Here is a 26352-nt window from a genome sequence, read left to right on the forward strand (position 1 = left end):
TGATCCCCTGCACCCCAGGAAGATTCTAGAAAGAGGCCTTCTAACACTTTCTCCTTTTGATTCCCAAGTGGGTTGACATAAAGATGCATTCTAATTCCAGAGACAGGGCTGCTAGGAGTCTGCACTGAGTCTACAGTCTGTGTAGCCCAGTGTTTTTAACACAATACTCCCTCATGTAGTATTAGTAGTAACCGAAAGTATTCTCCTTTAGATGATCCATTGTCATGACTCATCTTACAGATTCAACTGTCCATGTTTCTCACCCAGGACTACGTCCATTAACACCAGCTTAAATCAAGCCTGAGAACAGAAAGAATACTTAATAGTCTCACTTCCTGCTTAGGCCCCTAAATAATGTCTGAATTTTCCTTCTTTCCTGATGTCATGAGTTTTTCCTCATAGTTTCAAAACCGGTGCATTCCTGTCATTTGTAATTTTTAACTGGGAACATTATTTCAAGTACTAGAACTTGCTAGAGGGGAATCCTAATGCTCACTATAAATTGTTCTATTACTTTTCTATTATTTTCATAAATTAGAGTATTAAGCATTGTATTCTCAGTGATGTTCCAATCTAGTTGATAGTTACTTCTGTGGCCCAGCCTGTTCCAGTCATGCTTCCGAGGAAATCAGGACCACCTGCCTCTTCACGTCCTGTCATTGTCCATCAAAATGCACTGATCACCTCCAGCTGCTGAGTGAAAAAGGCAAGAAAAAATCCCAAGAAGCACTAGATAACAACATATTTCTTGGGAATCAATAGCTTCATTTCTCTTTTTCCTATTTAATTAAAAAAAATACCGACCTCTCATCCATCTAGGAAAAGAGAAAGACTTCACTGCTGGTGGAAATATTTCCTAAGGCTTCATTAAACAGAGTAATAAGATTAGTGTTTAAAATGATTAAGGGGGTGTCTAAGCTTTTACCCAAAGAAAATCTAATTAAGATGGTGATTATGTGATTTAAAATACTAGTACTTTGCCAAGTTAATTGTGATAGGTCTGTTAGAGAACTATGCAAACACGAGGCAGTTTAACTTAAAAAAAATAAGAATATAACATGTACATTGTGCAACATTTGGGTTAAGTATCTGATGAAACCATCTTCCTGTGTTTACGTTGTCTTTTTGGAAGCTCTCGGGATGCTTCTGAGTTTAGACAGTAGGCCATAATGCCTAGAATTGCCTTCTTAGTATAGGGCAGTTTTCATCCCTGTAAAAAGCTTCCTTGAGACTGTCAACCAGCATGAAGCAGGAGGGACTCACCACCCAGCATCCGGGAACATGGGATGTTGTGCCTTGGGCACGCCCTTTAAAGCCTGCCCACGACATTTTCAATTGCCCCATTCAGACAGTCTGAAAAATTACACGTGCAGCAAAACATTTGATCAAAAATATATTTAAAATAAGCAAGAAAAAAATATTCGGGGCCTCGAGGGAAACTTCCATCATGGTTAACTATATAGAATTAAACTATATGCATTAAGATTTCAAGGATTAACTTATAAAGGATGTGAGAAGTCAGAAAACAGAACAAGACAACGCTTGGTTTTTTCAGAAAATGTATTTGCAATTCAAATGTTCATATAAAAAGCATAAATTTTAAAAAGTTCATAGGTGTGTGTGTGTGTTTAGAAGTGCTGTGGCTTTGCCATTCATTGCAATTACATTCCAAATTGTGCGCTGCGTCGCTGCACCTGCCGGTCACACCGAGGTCACCCTCATCACAACCTCCCCGGAGCTGTTGTCCTCCGACAGATCCTCGTGGGGCCTCATCCGGTTGAAAAGATGCAGCAGCACATAGCCGCACTGAAACCTCGGCGAGGTGAGCTGCATTGGGTGGACAGAGTTCCTGTTTCTCAGAGCGGTCAATGGTAACCATAAAGTCCTGCTTGTGGACGACTCTTCTCGGCTACTTTCTTCGATGTCTGTGGCTTTGTCATAATTTAATACATCCCAGTGCAAATTGACAGCTCTCCAGCGTTTAAACACTCTGTAAACTGCAGCTCCTTCGTGGACGATGAGACCTAAATTCAAGGAGAAAAACACTAGTGACCAAAGCTGGGAATGTTATTTTGCATAGCAGCACGACATTCAAGAAGTCGTTTATTCTGTTGTTTATTGACATCAAAGAGTGCAGGATTCAGAGTTCGCAAATGCTCCAGTCAGCTCGGAGGAGTATTTACAGAGGGAAAGTTCCCTAACAGGTAGACAGTTAAGCTGTCTTGAATGTGATTCGCTTGCTCTATCATGGCTCAGACTATCCCTTGGGTATTTTGGAAGATTTATGTATTTCATTCGATTCTCACCACTGCCTTAGGAAGTAAATACTGGCATTTCCCTCACTTTACCAACAAGGAAACCAAGCCACAGGGATGTTAAAGAATTTGCACAAGAATCTACAACCAGGAGTGGTAGGGCAGGAATGTAACCCACGCAGGCTGGCCCTGAGCTCTTGAATCTGGGCATATGGTTCTCAGTGTCTTAGGAAACCTGGAGAATGCAAAGAGCCAGATCCTAAGTCAGATGTTATACACCGAAGCCCAGAGCCAGCCTCACTGCCCCCTCCACACCCCCACTCATCCTTTGTTTTTTCCTCAGTTTACATTTCAGCGTAGAGATCCACTTTTGAAATTGGGACCACTCATAGGATAAAGGAGGTCCATGGGGAAAAAGGTCCTTTTAGGTGTAGACATAAAGATGCTTTCTGCTCTCTGAGGGACCCAAATTATGAAAAATCAGAGCAGAGTCCTTGTTAAGTGGTGGGGTATGCCAGCTGGTAGAACGATTTGTCCAGTGATGAGTTGAGAGAATGACCTATCCTCTACTCCCAGAATTGAGACACTTGGACACAGGGCCTAGACAAACTCTTCTAAACGAAAGCAGGGGAAACACGTGTGTTTATTGACTAATGAGTTGTACTTGAAGAATATCTCAAGCCATCTCAGCCTCCATCCTCAGAAGAATAGGATAGAAGGGAACAAAGTCACACACATTGTCGTGGGTAAATCTTGCAACCACAGTGAACAATCCCAAACCCACCACGAAAACTTCCCAAAGAAATATGTGGAGTAAAAAGTACCACACATTTTACTAGGCACACATAGATATGGTACAGGTATGAAGGTGAGAATAATACCCACTGTGTCCGCTATGGTGAGGAGGGGAGGCAGTGACTGAGGGAAGGGGCTTCACCTGGTCTTCGCTGTAAAAAATCAAATATATTTTTTAACCAGACAATGGGGACATGAATGTTATGCAGCCAAATTTCCCAAGTCACCTAATTTATTAGAAAACTTAATCTGAGATGGGATGGGGGAGTTGGGGACAACAACGTGGCAGTGAAACTCAGGAAAATGGGACGGGAACTACAATGAAAGAAGGGGGGTGCTCAGAGGACTTCAGCCAGGATGACTGAAGTACTGGTAGTGATTTCTCATGGGTACAACGAGTAAGGTTTCGAGTGATTTTGTTGAGATTGCTTTTATTATATTTTTGCTAGGTAAGTCCCTGAAAATCAGAATTTTTATCTATTTACATTGTTCCCTTAGCAGGAGATAAATTTTTGATGCATGTAACTTAAAAGCATCCAAAATATATAGAAGCCTACTAAAAAGTGCATATGGCTTTTCAAGTAAAAATGTTCCTGACCTCAACTATTGTACATTGCCAAAATAATGAGGAGAAATGTAAAATTTCAGCTAATCATAACAATGCCAAAATATTGCTTTAGACACTTCTTTTTCCAGAGGAAAAATCCAAGTTAACCCAGCCAACTACATGTCTTCAGGAAGCAGCCAGAATTACAAGCCAAGATCACTAGAGCTTAACTGGTTCCTCATGGCCCATGATTTAACCTTTCTGGTTCTGTATGTTCTCCTTAAAATGCAACTGACACACCCCATTTTTACATTCAGTGGGAGATATGTTGGAATTCATCAACTATAAAGCAATCAAATTTCCTCTGAGATGGTAACGACATAGGAATCAGATTTTTATTAACTAAAAAGTCGATAATAAATATATGAGGTGAGAAACATGCTTTATACTAATCTCCAAGCAACTACAGCTGCGACAGGGTCACTCGCAGCGATGTGTGGTGGGGCAGGGAGTGGGCTCACCAGGGCATACTGCTAATTTTGACAAATATTATTCTCTCCTTAAAAAATCAAATGCTTTTGAAAGGCCAGAAATCAGACCTAAAGTCACTTTCTGGAAATACATTCTGTAAATCTTTTGTAAGTACATAAATTTACCAAATGTGAAGAAATGGGAAATTTATTGCTCACTGAAGATTTCAAAAATTCAGTAATAAAATCATCAGTTAAAAATCTAGTCATGTTAGATAGGCATTGGTGGCTACTAAAGGAGGCAAAGACCTGGAGTATTGAGCTCTGAAGATATTCTGAGCTATTTGGGAGATTCTACTAGCAAAAAGCCAGTGTGGCTCAAGGAGTAGAGCACTAGACCAGCACATGGGAGGCTGAGTTCAAACTCTATTACTACGAGTAAACAAATACCTGTTGATTTAGACTTGTAATTCTTGGTGCTTTCTGAACATTATCTAATCAGTTTGGACAACAACTATTCCTTTGGATAAAGGAGTGTCCAATGCATTTAAAAATATCTTCAGGACTTTGTAAGCTATAGAGAACTAAATGAAATTCTCATGTAGATACAATCCTGTGAACATACAACTCCAGGTTTAATGACTCCATGTTTAAGACACAACTGGTATTTACATTATGTTTAATTCCCTGTGAGCATTCAAAATTACTCTTTGGCTTCTGGAAGTTTAAAATTTCCATGAAATATAATTAACTCCTTCCTACCCTAAGGATGTTTCTTCTCTAAATGTTCTGGAGATGTGCCCAAAGCCTTGTTTGCTGGTGGTAATATGAGGATATAGCACCTATAATCTTTAATCCAGGGGTAATGATTCATTCATATTTGATTTTAGAAACTGTTCTGCTCTGGTTTCTTACTGATAATCCAACAAATCTGTTACTTGCTTGATATCTCACAACACCTAAGACTTGACCTGACTTTGTCATCCAAATCAGTAGCCTACAAGGAACAGAGATGACAATGTCTATGACATGTAAACAACATGTGATTTCTGGGAATTTGGTGTTTGGAGGAATGGGTGTGTGGGAATGGTTGCTTCCATCTTTTTTTCTTTGCCAGTAATATTTAATTGGAATGCACCCTCATTGGTATGCAAAGGAACAGTTGTGTTAAAGGATAATTTGAAAAACAAAGCAGACTTAAATAGTTTCTGGTTTTGTTGGAATCAAACTTTATATAAGTAGGATATGTTCCAACTTTTGAAGCAATGTGCCAGTTGAAATTTTTTATGGCAACAAGTATGAGCTCATTACCCAAAGCAATGAAGAAGATGATTTTCCAGGCACATCCAAAGTGTTAAAATTAATGAAGACTTGCAAAATTTATGGTCATGTAAGAATTTGTAGTTTGATAGTCCTTACCTACAACACAATTAGTCAATTTCATACAAACAACTAAGTATCTTATGTTACCACTTGCAGCTTTGACTTGAATACTTTTGATTGTTTTCACAAAGATTATGAAAAAGTCGTTATATCAAAAAATGAACTTTACAACTTTGGTGGGGGTGGGGGGTTGGTGTGGGGGTGGGAGAAGGGAAGGGATGGGAAGGAGAAACAAAGGAGGAGGCAACAATGCTTGATAAGATATGTACTCATTACCTTGTCCATGTAATTGTAACCCCTCTGTACAGTATTTTCACAATAAAAAAAGAAAGAAAAATTCAACAAAAAAGATTATGAAAACAACATAAATTAAGCTAAACCATCAAAGATCCTAAGAGATTGCGTGTTCTATTTTCACTTATTTGCACGCATGGTGGAAACACTACAAATAGGTGCTACTATAGAACAAGTGAGGAAATTAAGATCAAGACAGAGAGGTTTAACCATTTACATCACAGAGGAGACTAGGACTCAAAGTTATAAATTTTGAATATGCAGTCCTGGTCTTACTATGTTTCCAGTGTATGTCAGTCTGTTCTAGCTGTAAAATGCCCTGTTAAAAAGACATTATTGTGGATGAACTATTGGTGACCCCATTAAATTCATGCAGAACGATCAATTCTCAGTAGAGAGAATTGAGAGAGAAGAGATAAATAAGATCTTGAGGGTTAGACTATTATGGTGCCATAAACTGCCTTACAAAAAGAAGACACGCTAGCCTTCCTTTCCCCCATACACACCCACGTAGGGTGATGTGAGGGCATAATGAGAAGACAACTGTCTTCAAACCAGGGGAAAAGGTGCCATCAGACATCACATGTGTGAACACCCTAGATTTCTGAGCTCTTGGAACCATTAGAAATATTGCTTAAGCCGTCTACTTGCAGTATTTTGTGATGGAAGCCTGTGGGGACTACAGCTGATCTTGTAGATAAACCACAACGCTCTCTCATTTAAGCCAGGAGTAAACCTAGTTCTAGAGTCTATGACTGACTGATGTAATGAGATGCCATCTTAATATCACTGACACAACACTGTTAAGACTCTTGAAATACTGTGTTCATCAGCCTTTCATCACTATGACAAAACACCTAAGAAAAGGCTTATTTTGGATGGCAGTCACAGAGGCTTCAGTTGATGGTTATCTGGAGCCAGAGCTTTGGGCCTGGCAGCTAGGCAAAACATCATAGGGGGAGGAAAGATGGTAGCAGAGAGCGACAAGAGAACAGGGATGTGGGGGGAGGTCTAACAGCATACTCCTAGGGACTTACTTCTTCCGAATAAGACCTTAACTCCAACTTTCTACCACCTATAAAAGTGCCTTCAAATTATAAATCTATCAATGGATGAATCCATTGACTAGATCTGAGCCCTCATGATCCAATAACTTCCCAAAGCCCCACTTCTGAGTATTGCATTGGGGAACCAAACCTTCAACATGTGAACTTCTGAAGGGAAGTTCTCATCCAAACAACACCAGATGGCCTCAAAGCAGCACCCTCTACCACTGGAGAGGAGAGGGCTGGGAGACCTATTGAAGACAGCATTAAAACTGTAAGAGATTTTTCCAGTTGTCTGCTAAGTCATGCTTTCCCTTGGAAATGTAGCTTCTGATGACATTACAGAAAACCCTTAGTAAAGCTCCTAATAGTCTTCCATTAAAATGGCACTTGGGAAGGCTGAAGGCATCACAGTAAAGCAAGTATCTAGCCAGAAAAGTCTCTTGATTGTGAAAATGCCCAAGGTTTCCAACCTAAATTTCTTCTTTCTCCCTTGCCAAAATTTCCCTCTCACACTTCCCTGAGGTGGTGTGTGTGTGTGTGTGTGTGTGTGTGTGTGTGTGTGTGTGTGTGTGTGTGTGTGTGTGTGTGTGTCCAAAAATCTATAAATGAGTTGTCCGTGGGCTCCAGAAGCAGACTGGAGATTTTAAGACCTGCTTAATTTGGGATCGTTCAGATCCCATCTCATCAACTGGTTCTACTTGTGGCTTCCTAGTTTCTACTGGTATTTAGTGATGGTGAGGAGAATGTGTGGTTACTTGGAAGACTGTGGTTCATGAGACTCTTATTTGTTATGTTTGCTAGAATGCAAGAACATGTATTAACTCCCCTTTCCTAGAACCATTTTTTGACTAACCCCAATTTACATACCCAGCAGTTTGCAAACTTCAATTTGAGTTTAGAGGCAATTACTCTAAAGTTGTTTCCAAAGACACTGTTGAGTCTTGTTAATATAAATCTTGAATAAATAATTAGGTATTCAAAGTTATTTCTCTCTGAACTCAATATTGTTTGAGTGAACTATACATGATGTTAGAACACATAAAAATCCAAAATGATAAAAATTTTATGAAAGACAATAAATAATTCATCATATAAATCACTATGTTCATAAAACAAAGCTATCATAAATTGATGTGCCTGAACCCAGGCCTCTGGAAATAATGTCCCAAATATGCATGGAGATTTTTGCATGTATATATTTCCAATGTTGTCCATACAGAAAAAAAATATATAAATAGCTAGGACTCATAAAATGTGCTTAGATCCATAAATGATGTGTTGTTTTTCTTTTGTTTAATGTAAGTGATCCTCTCAGAATTGCCTAGAACCAAATGCAATTCACAGGACCATTCTGAGACAGGCAAATTGGTCATAAGCGCTGACAGCTCAAGGGCACAAATGCAGATTCAACATTCCTATTGAAAGTGAAATATTCTGGATAAGAAATCTGATGAGAACCATGAATGATTCTGAAATCTTGCTATGACCAAAATCCCTTGACAGTAGAGGCTGGCTATTTTCTAAATACTGATGGTCCAAGAAACACCATCACCAAAGTAGGTAACGCTACAAACAAGATGCTTATTACCGTGATATGAATGTAATCTGATTGGAGTGAATAAAATACAGCCTCCCCAAAGGATTTGATGCAACACAAATGTGTTCTTGTCCTACCACCCCTCTTTCTGTTAAGGGCTATTTCACGCATCAACTAAACCAGAAACCTGAGAGTCCTGAGGATCCCTCATTTCTTTCTCTCACTAAATTCTGCTTAGTTTGTCTTCTTTAAAGACCAGAGCTGAAACCATAAAACAAAAAGGTTTTTGGAATGTCCACTTCTATGTTTACACAATGAACTATTAATGATTCAGATTCATATTTTCTCCTTAATCAAATACACACACACACACACACACACATACACACACACACACACCCATAGCATCTCCCCTTCCCACAGGGTGTGCCTGCAGTTTTACTTGCCTCTTCTATAGAAACCTGTTGGCATGCCTGTGATGGCTGTGTGTACCTGATAACTGGAACCCTGCTCTTTTTGACTTTGGGTGCCTATTGCTACTACAGTGTCTGGGGGTGGTAAGAATTCAATCAATTTTTGCTCAATGCAAAGCAAAGAGAAGTAGTATTAGTAGAACCTAAGGGATGTTTTATCTAAAGCTTGATTTAATCTAGTGATAATATTTCAACGTAAGAAATCTCAAGTGTTGTTTTTTGAAATGTTCAAAAATAATATTCTCAGATACCAAAGTCAAACAGAAACAGGCAATCCAAAATTAGATTTGAAAAGCCTGGGAGAGGAGGAGGAGAGAGAGAGAGAGAGAGAGAGAGAGACGTAACTGGGAGAAAATGAGGAAGGGGGTAACACTGTTTAAAAGAAATGCATTCACTGCCTGACTTGTATAACTTTGTACATAACCTTTACAACAAAAATTAAACTAAAATAATAAAGAAAAAGCCAAGGAAGGTCAAGGCTTGTATTTCATGAGAGCGAGGGGTAAAAGTATGGCTAGAGGGAGTTGATGGGACCAAGAAGCCAGAAGTGCTCTTTACAAGGATGTGTGTCTGTCCCCGGTACATGGCGGCCTCCTCACCTAGTGGCAGGTCAGCCTGCTCAAGAGCTTGCCTGGATCAAAGAATCAAACAATCACAGATCAGACACTCACGTAACAACCATGCCCATAAACCTGAGTCAGGTGCGAAATCTCTGCTATTTCCAAACAAACACAGAGCACAAAGGAGGCTGACAATCCCTACCACCACTTGTTTTCTGGGAAAAAACCCACTCCCAATCTATTATTGCTTTATTAGTTTTTGTGCTTCCAGTACACATAGGAGACTTTCTTCATCTTTCAATTACTAATCCCAGAGCCCACGTCTACCATTTTCACAGTCGCAAGATATTCTTCAAAAGGAAATACTAGCTTCAACTACCAGATATAAATCTCTAGTTGCTTAAAGCCAGCTGCTTACTAGCTACAACTATTTACAGTCTCCAGAAATGCTACAAAATGAACAGGGTAAAGGGATCTGTGCTCTTTCTCTCCCTTCTCTGTCTTCTTACATATATATCTGTGGTGTTCATGGACTAACATCGGCCTCTGGTCACCGTTGACGGCCGGTCCCGTCCCTCAGAACACATTCTCACTACCCATTATCTCCACCACACCTAACATTATCTTCTATTAATCTCTTAATTCTAGCAGTCCCCTTCCAAGTCTTAAGGAAAGCCTGGCTATTCTCTTAGGTTATTTTCATCTTTCCTGCTTCTCCGCTATGACTCCATCCCCTCCAATCCTTACCACTGTCAAGGACATTTCTTCATTACCAGATGATGAATCCTAGCAGGGAAATGATCTTTTATGGGCTTTTAGTTTAGTCTTGTTCTCCAGCTCCATTCACAGAATCTTTCCACATGATCAGACCTCATTTCCTCATGGCTACTTCTCTAATAAGATTCTTTTGTTCTTGCCATATCAAACTTAATAGGATTCCTTTAAAAACCGATACATGCCATCACAGACACACTGAAAAAGTCCATCAGCTGCCTCTTCCTGAGACCCTTCCTAATTCTTGATCGTCTTGAAAACTAAGCTCAAGCTTTTCTTCCTCCCATTATACCTTGCTGTCCCTAAGTATGATTAATCTTCTCCTATCAGTTCTCACACATATTTCTCCCTTGGCTTTCTTCCAGTTATTTTTTTAGTTTCTTCTATCCCGGCATGGCTCCTAGCAGCAAGTAGATAAAGCAAACACATGTTATATTCTGAGACCTAGAAAATATTTTAGACTAGTCTGTTATCACTTCTCATAGACAGCCTGTGAGAAGCTATGTTCTTGCCCAAATACAACTTCCTTGCTAAAGTTTAAATGTGATACAATGTTCACCATGGAATAATATTCTGGTTTTGATGGTTTCTAATCATCTAAAAATATAAAACTATTCCTAGATCAAGGGCAGTTTTCTTTATCCTTGTCCTGATTTTATATTTTAGTAACCATAAACACATAAACTACCTATGTTGGCTTTGTCGGCAGCTAACATCCTCTTTGGCTAGACTCTCTCCAGTTGAGAGAGATAGCTGCAAGTACCCCATTTCCTATGGAGGAGGAGGAAGTCAACCATAACAAAACACTTAGTCTGCCATTCTGATAATTATGTGACTGATTGTTCCAATGAACGTGAACTTGGCAAGGTCACATAAGAGGAAGGCTGACTTGAGTTAGTGATTTTCATTGTTTTCTTCATAGAAGACCTTAGGGGTTCATTAGCTTGAAGAAACTATCGCAGCCCAGCCTGAAAGGGCAAGTAGCAAAATAAGTTCGCTTCTGTTTTATCTCCTGGGGTTTTAAAAGTAACAATAATGCTAATAACTAACCATGATAGTAATCTTTAGAGAAATTGGTAAACATCAGTATGATTAAGGCACAGAAAACCCTGTAATTTGTACCTCCCAGGGAAAGAGATAATGACCAACTGCTCAAAGGATAGGAAGGGTTACATATTTATTTTCTTAACTATTTCCTATTGCACAGAGCTACTCTGCCCGGGCTCCCAGGGAGGCCTGCTCAAAATGTACTCCAAGTGTACAGCCTCCCAGGGGGAGCTGGTGTGAAGGAAGGACTCAGGACTATAGTATTTCCAGTGGAAGGGCTGAACCAGTCTCTTTCTAAACTAAGAGGTGCTATTTCCTCGTGCTTGAAACGTGCTAACACATTGTGAACTCAAGGAATGATGTGTCCATGTAAAGGAATCCCACTCCATATAAAGAACAATTGAAATGAGTTGGGAGAGCATGCAAGTCTCCTAACACTCAGGACCAGTCCCAACCCCCGTCAGTGCTGCCCTGGCCTGCGATGGAACTGGTAAGGAACCCAGAGGGGCTCTGGGCAACAGCAGGAGAATGTTTCCATCCTCCCTACAGAAGCAGCTGGGCAAAGCTCTCTGAAGTAGCCACATTGTGGTGCTGAGGGATGTAGGTCCCCAATCAAATTATAGCTCAGGAAATGGAAACATTTCCTGGAGCAGGATGGCTGATGTGCTTCTTCTGTGCAGAGGGAAAATTACAGTGATGGGAAGATTCAAAGGAAATATTGGGCTAATCAACTTTCCTGGCTATGATGCCAAACTCTGTTTAAAAGTTGGGCTTTTTTTTCCCCACATGCCTTACGACTCATGCAGACTTCTCCCTATCAGTGCTTCCTACAAAACTCAGGAGACAAATACAGACGTGACACCTCCCCCACCGCCTTCTACCATAACCCTGTTGGTCCTGGCATGTCAGCAGCCTCCTGCACCCCATTCTGTGGCTGCAAGCTGACTTCTGCTTTGAAAGCCTTCTTTTGCTGCTGGTCCCCGGTGACTGGATTCTAACTGTGGCAGTGACGGTGCTGGAGGGCGGGAGGAGGGCGGTGTGATGAAAGACTAAAGCTGGGACTCTAGGGTTGGTGGCCAGAAAGACTACTGTACATGTGTACGAGGCCTCTGATGGAAACTGTTGACAGGTTTGAATCTGGAAGGCCGGAGCCACCACAGGAGATGTAAGAGGGTGGGGGAGATAGGTGGGGGACCAGCTTCTGTATTCTCCACTTCCCACAGGGAAAGGTCTTCCCTGGGGGGGAGGGGGAGACGGCTGGTGTCAGTCCACACTAGGTGCTGGTGGCCTTGCTTCTAAAGGAGCTGGATGAAGTCACTCATCCATAGCCTCAAAGAAGGCCGAACAGCGGCCCACACGATCCACAGTATTTACATGGAACCATTGATACCATTGATGCAGCCATAAATGTTAAGTGTAAAGAAATGTCCCTATGATGCACGGCCTGAGTGAGGGGAGGTGCGGGGTGGGGGCAGGGAGCTTGAGGGGTCTCCCTGGTGCTCTGAATTATGACATGTGTCGACTTCAATGCCAACTCTTTCTGACTCTTCTTTTCATTAGATATATTCTAGATCAGAAACACTTTAAGAAAATTGGCAACTTCTAGGTGACAGGAAGCATGAGCAACTTTTACAAAGACAAAGGTAGTTTAGTAGTCATTCGCATTTTGCTTGGAATATATGCAATTTTTTTTACCATAGCAGTAAAGTTATTTCCTGAATTATGCTTTGCTTAGGCTGACTGGTCTATAACTAAGCTGGACCCTTAGCTCCAGGTCAGGCATAAGCTCTGTCATTAACGAAGAAAGCAAACACTGCTGATGCAGAAGCTTACTCATGTTTGATTTCTCTGAAAGACTGAGGGAAATGATTCATTTTACTCATACGATTTCACAAAGTAAGAAAATGTGCTAAGTTTTTGGTCCATAAAATGTTAAATCATGTTTTACTTCTAGCTTCTCTACCTGTGAAAACGTTAGTAAAATGAAGTCATATCAGAAGCAAGAGATGAAACAAAGCATCAAATATATATATGATATGAAGTATTAAAGAAGTATTTTGTTTGAAACTAAGAGAAAAGTATGAGTTCATACTGGGGGACCGAAGCCTGAGGGGTGCATGCCTGGCATCCCAGCAGTCTGGGAAGAGAAGTTAGCGGGATGGTGTCAGCTCAGACAAGGTAAATGAGAGGGACTCTGTCCCAATAAATAATCTAGGCTAACGCCTGTAATCCCAAGTGCATAGGAAGCAGAGGTAGAAGGATTATGATCCACGGCCAGTCCAAGGTAAAACACAAGATCCTATCTGAAAAAATAAATCCCTTGTTTGCTCAAGCTGTAAACCACCTGGCTAGAAAGTATGAGGCCCTGAGTTCAAACTCCAGTAAACCCAAAAGGGAAAAAAAAAAACTTTTGTTGGAAAGTATGGAGAAAGTGCAGAGAGAATAGGTTTTTGAATACCGACTAAATTAATTGTTACGGTAAGAAGAAAACATTTGATCTCATTCAGTATGTCATTTATTTCTAGAATCCTTTCAACTACATAGCTTTTGAAAGCAAGACAGAACAAACAACCATGGGACACTTCAAGAGCCTCAAAAGTTTCGGTTCCTGGTGGGCGCTGTGTGTGGGTGCTTAAGGCTTCTGTATTCTGAGTGCTTGGTCTTGAATTTGAGAAACAACAAAATGGGGGACAAAGTAACAGATCAGCATTTTAAACACTGCCATGTGAGAGAGAGGGAGAGAGAGAGAGGACATGTCTCTTAAGGCAATTTCAGGATGCATATACTCCATACTGAAAAGAAACAGACTGAGGAGCAAAATCCCTCAGTGTTAGCATATAATAAAAGAATCTGACCCAGAGCCTCGAAGTGCTAGTGTGCGGGGTGTGTGAGAGGCAGCAAGTGCTAGTCTTGGTCAGTCGGAGAAAACAGCAGAGGAGTCCCAGCGCTAGCCCAGTCTGTGTCTGCATATTACGGCCTGGGTCTCTCAGAGGACATCAGGCAGGACAAGTTACCACCTGCATGACCTGAAGTGGCCATTCTTGTTTTTTTTTAGAGTTGTCACACCAACTTCAGTGGCTACTGAACTGACTCTAATAAAATGATTCTAAGAGTGTTAAATATTAGCCAGGAACGGCCAGGTGTGGGACAGTCGGAACTCTTGTTTGCGAAGAGGAGAAGGCCTTTACACAGAGGCAAGTGAAAGGATCCATCACAATTTAACATGTGCAGCTGTGCACTGGTGGCTCAGCCCTGCAGTCCAGGCTGGGAAGGCTGAGATCTGAGGATCACAGTTCAAAGTCAGCTTGGGCAGGAAAGTCCATGAGACTCTTATCTCCAATTACACAGAAAAAAAGCCTCAAGTAGAGTTGTAGTTCAAAATGGTAAAGTGCCAGTCCTCAGCAAAATAGGTAAGGGCTGGTACTCAGGCTCTGAGTTCAAGCCCTAGGATTGGCGCACGCGAGCACACACACACACACACACACACACACCAAAAAGAAAAAAAGCAAAAACAAAAAAACTCACCCAAGTTCTAATTATGCAAGTCTGACTCTCTACTCCTTGAACCCTTGCCTACAGAAACAATCACACAAAACACATGTCTTTTAAAGCCCTGTGAAAAATAGATTTAGATGTAATAAACCTCCACGTTAAACAGGGTTCTCCTTTGTTGCTTCTACATAAAACTAAACTCAATTCCCATCTACTCATCTGATACTGATTGGAAGCCACCTATAATTTTTTTCATGCAAACTAACCCAACAAATCTATCATCATGTGACCATTTCCTAGTCTTTCAAACTTTAATGACTGGCAGAGGTATTTGTCCCGCAGACAAGCACTGAGTCCGTCCCATGAGCGTGGAGGGGCTCAGGGAAGGGCAGCCATGCGGAAGTCGCTGGACTGGGCAGAAGCACATGCCTGCTGCCATGCCCCTCCCGGGTCCTTGGGCTTGTTACCTCTCCCCATCCACTGTGTACATCATTTTAGAAGGAGGAGCCAGTGCCAGCCTGACCTTTTCTCCCCTCGGTTACTGCTACTGTCTCAAGCAAGCCTCTCTGTGCCTCCTTGGCAGCTGCCATCTCCCTGGACACCTCACATTGTGTTTGCACTCACCCTCCCTCCCTTTGTCTCTCTTGTCATCTGGCAGCTGCAACCCATTTAACAGACAATGTCAGCATTATTAATACTTATCATTCCATGATCTAGAGACCATGCTGTTTAATACAGTGGCCACTAGCTACATATAGCTACTTAAAATTCAATTCAAATTAATTCAAACAAAATTAACTAATAATGTTAATTTTTATTCTCATGAAGTTGTATTGCAAGTACTCCGAAGCCAAAGTATCCAGAGTGTATGGTATTGGATAATGCTGATGTGAAACCTGTTCTACTGAGCAAACTTCATCTTAATAACTCAACTGTAACAGTGGCTACAGGCCCAGGAGAACTGTAAACATTCATAACAACAACGAACCCTAAATTTCCTAAAAGAAGAGTTATTAAGGTTGAATCAAAGCAATGAACAAACTTGCCATATCTGAAAATAAATTTCCCCAAGTAAATAAATATTCGGGAACTCTTTAAATTTCTGTTTAATAATTCCGGTTTTGTCCTAAGTATTGCATTTACTGGCTGAATTAGAACATTTTGTGATTTGAAAAAAATCATCTGCGGGGTTCCTGAGTTCCTTTTTAAAGAATATTCAAAGCTGTCAACCTGTTGTTTCTCATATAGGCATTGAGTTTATAAGCAGAATGTGTCCGGGTGTTTTAAAACCCCCTGAATGGAAACCAGTTTCACATCTTCCAAAGGACATCTCTCTATTTGTCAAGAGGTTCAAACATCAGCCTTTCGGGCTTTTCCTTTCCTTTGAAATTAGTCTGGAACTTTCCCCTCACAGAACACTCCAGTCTCATTTCTCCTTGTATTATCCAACTACTATTTCTTGTTTATATATTCATGACAGCATGTTCTATTCTATTCTATTCTATGGTGTTAGAGATTCACAAAAGAATAAAGTTTGTCCCTCCTGGCAGTGCAGTGAGAATATATATGTCATGGTAAACTTGGTGTGTATTTTAAGAGACTGAGGCAATAGGAATTGTGTAAAGTCAAAATGAGGAGGAGAATGTAAAATATGTGAAAACAATAATCCTTGATCACAAGGATTAAAATCAAAGACGCTCAAAGATCAATCACAGGGAGTTGTCAGTTGAGAATCAAACAGGCAGTTGTGGATGGATGTCTGTCCCTGCAGAAGTATTTTCTGCATGAGATTGAGTAGGCTGAGGCTCGGGGTGTGTTTCTGGCAATCTTCTGTGACAGCTCTGGAATAGACATTCCTCCATAATCTCCTAACCTTACTTTTTGTTAGGGCTTGAAAATGACTCCAATTTGATTCCAGGACACTTTCACATCCTTCTGATGCCGTGAGTGCCTTAAGAGCAAGAATGTAACTGACTTATTTGAATCCTAGTGGCTAACACTGTGTCCAATGCAGAATATTCCCATTAAATGTTAAGTGGACCTAAGCAAACTTGACTCAAGCTCTTACAGTTAGGTGTTTTTTGAAGTATAACCAATGTAATTTTTGTTGATATCTGTATTTAATTATAACAGACACTTGAATTACTTTGAAATGTTAGCAAGGGTTAATACTACTGACCACAACCCAGCCGGCTACTGTTTCCTTTACTATATGAGTTTCTCAATTCCTTGGGAGAAAATTGAAGTGCTTTTCACTGAGCCAAAACAGAATATATAATGAGACTGCCAAGTAAACTTACTATTTAAGATATAGATAGATAGATAGATAGATAGATAGATAGATAGATAGATAGATAGATAGATAGATAGAATGATGATCTTTGCTTTGGATGAGCCAACAGATAACAAAAAGTATTGCAAGTGTTTTAATATCTAACAATGACAACTTACTTTATAAGAAACTTGACTTTACCAAATAGACAAGTGCTCAAGTTTGAAGAGAAGCCCAACTGTCATATATTACCAAAAGACTATTGTTCCTTTGTCTAGGCTCCTGAAAGCCAAAGTCTAATGATGTTGAGCAAAATGCTGCTGGGAGCAGTCAAAATATAAGATATTCAATAACACTAAGTATCAGTTGTAAATTAAAGAAAATTATTTTCTAACCAGGAAATGCATGGTCCTTCTTAGTGCCAAAATGATACCAACAAAGTCAACTCAACATTTTTCCCTTCAACTAGAACTGAAATTCTAATAGATCTTTCTTTTTATCTCTGAATCTCTCCTTTTTACAATTTATTGTAACTGATACATAAAGAAACAAAGTTGAATATATTCAGAAACCAAGTAGTGTTTAAATTCAGGTTAGCAGTACTTATTTGCTCAAATCCTTTTCATTTATTTATGGTGAAATGCTTTCTTCCAGCCTTGGAAGTGTTCCCCTTCTAATAAGAACCAAACACCATGTTTTGTAGCATTTAAAGTGAAAGAATAAATATTATCATTGAGTTGGCTGGGGGCCTACAGGAGTAAAACACTTTTTTAACTCTTCTTTATACAGAGCTATAACTTAAGAGGTTAAATTTAAATTGAGATTTCCAGGTTCCAAATGCCTACATATGTAAGTGGGCATGTATTTCAAAGTATTCTTAGCCCAATTATTCAGTCAAAATCTGCTTGGTTTACCTATCATTACTCATCATTCTCTCCTTTTCTTCTTTTTCACCTGCAAATTGATCATTTTCTTTCTTACTAGTCTTGTATTAGGGACTAAAGAAGAAATAAAGAGCAAGACATTAAGGCTGACGATATTTTCAATATTTTATAAGATTTTTTAAAATAATGTCTGCGAAAAAATAATAATGACTGAGGATATTGAAATTGCTAGTTAAATTAAGGTCACATGTGTACAGATTTAAGTGATCTAAAATTATTTTGGTGTTTCTTATTTTTTCAATTATGTTCAATTTACCATTTTTAATTAATAACATAATGATTTATCACCGTAGTATCTTTTATTTAGGCCTGCATAGTAAGGATTATTATTCACATTTCTCATGAACCAAAAGACGTATGGAGAGATGAAGCTGGACTCGTATGGAGAGATGAAGCTGGACTTGCCAGGTAGAGGTGAGGCTTCGAAACCATTCCATCCCAAGCTCAGCCTCCATTCCCTCGAGCCTGTGGTACCAAATATCAGATTGGAGGAAAGAAGGCCTGTGTAACACAGATGGCTGGGTCCACCCTGGAGTTTATGATTCAACATGTCCTAGATGGGGCCTGAGGATGTGGGATTCCACACAGGTGATGTGGAAGCTGCTACTCTACTGCCCACGGTCCAGGGGCCATACTTCAAGAGCTACTGCTGTAAATTACGGCCAGGCCGTTCGACTCATTTCATAACTCATGAGGCTGGGAACCAGCACAGAGCAGGGAGAGTCTCCTGATAGCCAATGTCCCTCTCCAGCACCCTCATTCCACCCACAGCAGCCGGTCACCATTACTTCCTGGAACACCTCACACATGCCACAAAAATGCTGCGTGACTCAGTTTCTGTTTTCCCTTGTGGTATTACGGAGAGGACAGATCCGTTAAATGAAATGCAGAAGTGATCTGTTTTTGTGAAGTCTATTTTAGCTAAAATGTTTGACATATTTTTCTCTGCTATGCCACTGAATTTATTAAGCATAGCAAAGAGAGAGACAACAACAACAAAAATTGTCCCAAAGTCCCTCGATTACCCCCCCCCTCCAGATAATCTGAGCCATAATCATGGAGTGACTCTTTAAGGTGATGGGCCTCTCCCCCAACACGTATCATTGCCCTTGGTACCAGCCCATGTGTCCCCAGCTTTGTAAAAGAAATTGATTTGTTCTCATTCTTTAGAAATACATGATGGTCTTTATATTGTTCATTCCAAATGTCTTCAATCCCGCCTCCTTCCTTTGAAAAAAATCACCAAATTATGGCACTCCCCATTGCCCCACCCCAGATAATTAAGTGGAAAATCAAGAGAATGTAAACCACCCCCACAATATCCTATAGATATGAGATCTGATTGGTAAAACACTAATGGCTGCAAGCAATGGAGTACTGACAGTTGGTGAGTGGTCACGTCGGGGTCTTACCTATGCATACTAGATCCATAAAACCATACATTCCATAGCAGATCTGAAAGAGGATGTCCTTCCTCTGCCACACTGCATAGGGGCTGAAGGCTGACCAGAGGAGCCAAGTCACACTCGCTATTAAGAACAGGGATCCTAGGATTACAGCAATCATCTGAACTTTCTCAACCAGTGTTATAGAAATGCTTTGCCACTAAAAGAAAAACAGAGGCATGTAAGAAAAAAAGGTGCTGTGTATAATTTTAAAAGAAAAGAAAAACAGTTTCAATCCTATGGTTCTCTTCATAATTCCCAGACCCCTATAATCTATTCAATATCCTCAAAATGAATTTTCCACTTTATTCAGACTACAAAAAATAAGACAAGCAGATAAAGATTCATGAATTGCCTTAACTTCATTATTTTTGGTAATTCACCATTCTGTAAGTTTAATCTACTTTTACTCTAGATAACAGTTCTAAGCGTGAATGGCTGAGGAATATTAGTCCCTAGGAATCACATTATTATCTTGAATACACACATGAAATTAAATACGCTCTGATAATAAACTGTGAGAAATTTTGCATCCCATATTTTTGTTCTTGACACATTTGTTTCCTTAAAAAAATGGGAAATTCTCTATCATATTTTATAGTAAAATGTATTAAAATGTAGTAAGCTCTAAAAGAACATCAATAAAAAGTGTTTAAGATAACAGAATAATCATAAGGGAACTATAAAATTGTACTCGATCTACTACTAGCTCATCTCATATATTCAAATATTAAAATACATTTATTATCTAATAGGTAACCCATGAAGTATTTCTTGCCAAGATTTAAAGCATGTACAGAGATAGAGTATCTTAGAAACTAATAAACTATATTGACACACTATTCAATGGGGTGAAGAAATTGGTGTCCTAAATATTAATATCTGAGAGAATTTACAGTATAACTAATAGAGTTCCTTTGAGAGTGCACTGAATTTGAGAGGACTTAAATGTTCTCATGTTCATATGTTTAAGAGAGAAACAAAAGTAAGATTGTCCTGTTGGCATGCCACCAACCAAAAACAAAACCAAGAGCCTGGGCTACTGCAGCAGACTCTCAATAACCTTAGTAGAAATTATCCAAAGCAATCTGTTAAATGAACCTGAAATTTCCTTAAACCCTTACTTACCTTAATTCTGAATATGTGTATTCCCCCAATGACAAGTCCACCGTGGCCTATAATTTCCACCCACTCAGTTTCTACCAGTGTCTACCATCTTCTCTCTAGACTCTCTCTCTCACTCTGTCTCTCTTCAGCTTTTATTTTCTCATTGACATACATATCTCTCATAAATAGGGAATTTATATTCATGATATCATAAATCTACATTTGACCTCGTATAGTCATGGATATTATTAAATTCTATATTTGTTTTATGTTTTTTTAAATTTTGTCAAGATGATATACAGAGGGTGTAGTTTCAGCTACATACATAAGGTAGTGAAATTCCACCCGATCCCAGTAAGATTGACCATTACCAAAATAAATTCTATATTTGTTACAGATTAAGTGTGAATATGTATTTGAAATGTTTCATCCTCTATAATCACTTTTATTTCTTTTAAGGCAGACCAAACAATAAAGAGCTGTTTGGTATAAAACACATTTCTATTCATTTTAATATGAAGACTCATTTGGGAAGAATAGTTCTTGTTTATATCTGAATGAACAACAATTAACTAGTTGATGTTATTTTATCATTAAAAATAATTCCACGTTGTATTTCCAACATAGTTTTGAACTTGCTCTTTCCTTAACTTCCTGACACAATTTCCAACACATTAATTCCAAACTGTCTATTATTTGAACTTTAAGGCATTTAAATTTTGCTGTCACCAGGCCACTGTGAATGTCTCTTCATCTTGTTTAGCTTTCATTTTTATTAAAATTTGTCCTAAATCCACTACCACAGGAAGTATGCATGTATGTATATACATACTAATAAATATATGCACCATCTTACCTTTCATCACTTTTATTAATCACATCAGATAGTTGAAAAGAACTATACCTTTCAGTCCATGAGACTAAAGTATCTTCTGTGTGTGTATGTGTGTGTGTGTGTGAGCATGCATGTATGCAAGTGTGAACGAATTTCATTTTCAAGTTGTGATCCGCAAGTTCAAATATACATGCTGAATCTTAAGTAATCGAAGGTAACTTGAGAGGAGGACTAATGAACTATGGTCTTCACTAACATGAGTTTTTCTTCTGCCAATAATTCTGGTGATTCTATAGGCTTATTATGTAACTTTGGTGGAAGTAAACTTGAGCAATTTAGTATCGTATATGACTCTATTTGGTTTTAATTAAACCTGTTATTTAGTGGGTCCAGCCCCGCCCACATGCTTGCCATGGGCACAGGTGGCTCAGTCCTACTGGGTGCTTGGGTGCGGGCGCACTGCAGCAGGGCTTGGACATAGCTTTCCACTTTTCCAGGACTCAGGAGGAAGGAAGGCTATGGAATGTTAGCCACCTTATTTCCTGAAAGAAAACTGCTACTACACGAGGTGATGGTGAATTAGTGAGGCCACGGTAAACAGGAACAGGAACTGTGGGTGCTTCATTTGGTGATGCTAAATTTAAAGTGGTTTAAGATTCAGTTGCCTTGTCCTTGGGAATTAATATGTTCGAAAAAAAAAAAAACAACAGAAAGCTAGGAAGAGAACAATTGTTGATTACAGAATAGCAGGGACCTTAATAATTTATTGCTGTCGTAGATGTTATCTATATTATGGATATAGACACAGTTTTAGATTTTTTAAAACTTATTTGAAAAGAAAGTATAAATTATACAAAAACTCTAGCAAAGTCTTGAAATTTTTTGTTATATGGAACTCTGCTAATAATGCAAAATATTTCACAAATAATCCAAAGGTGCAAATGTGTTTAAAAAATAAAAGAGGCTCTTCAAATACTGATGAACCTTAAAACAGCATTATTTCAATGAGGACAAACACATTATTGAAATCAAAATCATTAAATCTGATTCTCTATCTAGGGATTTCTCTTTGGGTAGTCATATCATCTTGGTAGTTTATTTGCCCATGATATACAACTCTTTCCTATTTCTATTATGTACCAAAGGGGGACTAGGAGATGGTTCCTTTGTTCCTCTAGGCAAAATAACTCTGCTTTCCATGGCAGGAATTTTAGCCCGTGTCCTTGCTCTCAGAGGGCAGGAATTGTCAACAGGGTCAGCTTCTGGAAGTTGGCTTAATGAATCACTAGCTAGAACAATTCAAGTCTCTTGAGGTATGCTACTGGATTTAGATTTGTAAGATACTTTGAAACTTTAGCAAAAATTTTCAGTAAGTAAACAAATTTTTCTTCTCTAAAAATATATACAAGATTGTGGGATCATTTTGTGTGTGTGTGTGTTTGTGTAGAGAAGGAAAGAGACTTGTTTAACTTTTAACTTTTTTTCAAAGTTTGGGTAGGAAGGCAATAGTACAATACTTGGCTTTGCTCTCAATAGAGTCTACTTACTATTTTTTTCTTTACTATTTGAATATATGTGATTCTTATCCTCCTAATAAAGCTACTTGCATGCAACCAGCTATTTTATCTGCTGTTCCTGGAGAAAGTAGAGCTGATGAGCTCTTCTTCTGGAAAGGTCACCTTCATTTAATAATTTCCATTTACATAGTACCAATGCGTGCCAGACATTCTTCTAGGAAGTTATACACATTACCTCATGTAGTTCTATGAAGGATTTATTCTCCCCAGTTTGAAGAAAAACAAACTGAGGCAGAGAGGGTAAACAGTTTACTGACCCACGTTCCACATCTAGTAAGGGGCAGAGCTCAGATAAAAGCTCAGACAGTCTGGCTCCTAGGCTTATACTCTTACCACTTATACTAGAACCTATAATAATTCTACTGAGCTTTGATGACAATTAATTGCACACATCCTTGTTTTTGTGGAATTACAACTTTCTAAAGCTCCAAGTCTGTTTTTCTTTCAATAAGTTTTTTTATTGTGAAAATACTGTACAGAGGGGTTATAATCACATGAGCACGGCATTGAGGAGGCATTGTTGCCTCCTCCTTTGTTTTTCCAAGTCTGTCTTCTCTGGTCAGCTGACATTTGCAGAGGCAAGTCATGCTCCTCAACCTATCCCAGCTCCACACTCCCAGCAAAAGGACAGCTGCCTCTCTAAGCTCCAGTAAGGAAGGCTAAGTACTTAGGTCAGCACAAAGCCTGTGTCTGGCACATAATTGTTACAGAAGGATAAAAGAGGAAGAAAGGGAATAAGAGAAAGGAGGGAGGGGACAGCAGGGAAGGGGAGGGGAGAAGGGGAAGACAAGGGAAGAAAGGGAAGGAAGGAAGGAGGGAGGGAGGGAAGGAGGGAGAAACATCTCTCCATTTATCCCTCATCTGACTTTTTATCGTCTCTTACCAGGGACTGACTCTCCTACCACTCATATTTGACTCTAACGCCCGCTCTTCCCATCTCTGTCTCTGTCTCTCTGTCTCTCTCTCTCTCTTTCTCTGTCTCTCTCTCTGCATATATATATGTATATATATATATATATTATTTTTTATTTTATTTTTTGTCAGTTGTGGGGCTTGAACTCTGGCCTGGGCGCTGTCCCTGTGCTCTTCAGCTCAAGGCGAGCGCTCTACCGCTTGAGCCACAGCACCACTTCCGTAATGCCCTCTGTTCTAGAAATCCATCCCTTCATGTTCTTTCTCTCCTAAATGGAATCCCTCCCTTTCCTAGACCCCAAATCTACTGTCTATATTTCTGTTTAGTGCAAATTTCTTTCTTGCTCTAATCCCAGACAATCTGTGGTCTCCCATGGTTCAAAGGCTGCAGATTTCCCTAGAACACAAGCTGAGCCCCACCCCCCCTACTTATCTGCCTCACAGCTGGACACACAGAACAAGGGCTGAAACCCCCTCCCCAAGGCTTCTGATACTAATTTCCATATCCTGTCTGACTGACCCATGAACACTATTCCATGTCCATTCTATCACTCTAGGAAGCTGCAGCCACAGTCAAACCACTAGTGCATCTAGAATAAGAATATATACATTCCACAGCCTAATGTCTTTCTACCGTGCCCTTCTCTGTCTACTTTGTCAGCACTCACTGTTTCCAAATCTGTATAGACGAACACAGCCTGAGTCTGAAAGCAAAAGCAAAATGGGAACCATTGTAGGATGTAGTTGTGGGAATGGAAAGTCAACATGTTAAACAGCCCAGCAGAGCACCAATTAAACCTGATCAGTAGTCTCCTAAATGACATCTCCAAGTACTTCCTGAGTCTGGAAGTGCCAGTTTGTTAATTGAAGACTGCCATTAGGGGACATAATCTCAGAGAGTAATATCTCTTTAATTTGGATGAACACAAGTCAATTCATACAGGGAATTATTTAGTATTTTCTTTATATACAGTGTTTACATCAGTTAGATAATAATACAGACAATGGCCAGAACTGGTTTTATTGTGTGAGCATTTATGTCCGTGAGCACTTCCTTGGGAAATTAGGTAAGCAACTTCCCCAATAATTACCACAGATTGCTGTGAAATCACAACAGATATTGTTGCCCTTACCAAAACCTCTTTACTAAGTAACAAAGGTTTATTTCTTCCTTCAGAGAAGAACAGATTCAAGAAAAAGCTCAGAATGTTTAAAGAAATGACAGATCAAGACAAAGCAAGACGCAAACTTTCCCCCATCTGCAAATTTTGTCTAGTCAGTAAGAAAAGCACTAAAAAAGATATGCACACCAAAAGGTCCCTAAGCTGCTGCCTAGATGTATCTATTGTCTGAAAGAGTCAAAGACCTTCTTAATTCAGAACCCAATTTTCCCTAGGAAAAACAAGGTAGCATGTACTCAAACAAAAGTAGGCTGAACTTAAGAGACAGCAAATCCAGTTACTGTGTATAAGTCATTCGGCCCCACGTTTCATTCTGATTTTTTCAGAGCTGGTCAGATATAAATCATAAGGCAATAGTCCATAGTAAAATCATTTATGCTGAGCAGGATGACAGGCAGGATTAATCACCAGTGTCACAGGAGAGAACACCTGCTCTTAAAGAATGCCCTATTTAGAAACATGAATATAACCACAATCTACTTTCAATCATCTTTTGATGGTGTCGTAAGTGCCTGGGATTGGAAATCTGGGCAGAAAACATCTCAGTATTGGAATGAGGATGTCATGAAGTTACAATGTCCCTTAGTGACATGTCCAGTCTCAACAGTCATGTCTATAGGCTACATGATAAAAGTGATTTCATGGTTATACCTCGATCATCTCTGCCAGAAAAGAAACTCCATATACTGTCACAGCTGAGATAAAATTAGAAGGAACTTGCTTTGTGTGAGAATGATAATATCCAAACGACCTTGAAAAATAGATAATTTCTTTTGAAGGAAAAAGAACATGACTTTCCCAAAGAGGAAAAGAGCATACAAAAGTAGTAAAAATAATTTTGTGACAATTAATTCAATACCATCAATGAAATAGATAGGTTCCATGAAAAACGTACTATATAAAAACTGACTCAAGAAGAAACACAACATATGAATGACTTTATACAGAATAAACTGGACTTGTTAAGCAAAAGCCTCACATGAAGCAGACCAGCAAATTCCTGTAGGACCTGATGATTTGGGCAGACATGATCAAACATTTCAATGACAATAGTATCAACCTTACATATTCTCTGATAGAAAACAAAGGCCAGAACACCTTTTGACTTATTTATGAGACTAGCACAACTCCTAATACCAAAACTCAACATAAACATCACAAGACAAAACAACTCCCATGCTAATATTCTTCATAAAGATAGATGGAAACAAGAAAAACTTCTTCCCACAATCTGTGAAAAGAGTAACACAGCATGAGTGAAGTGACAGTGATCTTAGGATTCAAGGTTGATATAAAATTCAAATTGTAATTGCCCATATTAACAGCTAGCCAAGAAAATGATGAAGACCTTAATGGAGGCAGTAAAGTCATCTTATACAAACTCAGTTATGACAAGTGCTAAA

The 26352-nt window shown here is 39.3% G+C and overlaps 1 protein-coding gene across 1 annotated transcript in view; it reads right to left on the reverse strand.

The window, feature by feature from the left end:
• Positions 1 to 1604: 1604 nt before the first annotated feature.
• The window catches only part of March11 (membrane-associated ring finger (C3HC4) 11), an 81305-nt gene continuing 56557 nt past the window's right edge, over positions 1605 to 26352 (reverse strand). The window contains exons 4-5 of the mRNA XM_013013864.1: positions 19305 to 19497; positions 1605 to 2024 (exon numbers count right to left, since the gene is read on the reverse strand). Of these exons, the coding sequence (XP_012869318.1) occupies positions 1702 to 2024; positions 19305 to 19497 (516 nt within the window). The 3' untranslated portion in view covers positions 1605 to 1701. The remainder of the gene's footprint in view (positions 2025 to 19304; positions 19498 to 26352) is intronic.

The sequence above is a fragment of the Dipodomys ordii genome, unplaced genomic scaffold, assembly GCF_000151885.1.
Source record: "Dipodomys ordii isolate 6190 unplaced genomic scaffold, Dord_2.0 Scaffold21, whole genome shotgun sequence".
In the NCBI taxonomy this organism is placed as follows: Eukaryota; Metazoa; Chordata; class Mammalia; order Rodentia; family Heteromyidae; genus Dipodomys; species Dipodomys ordii.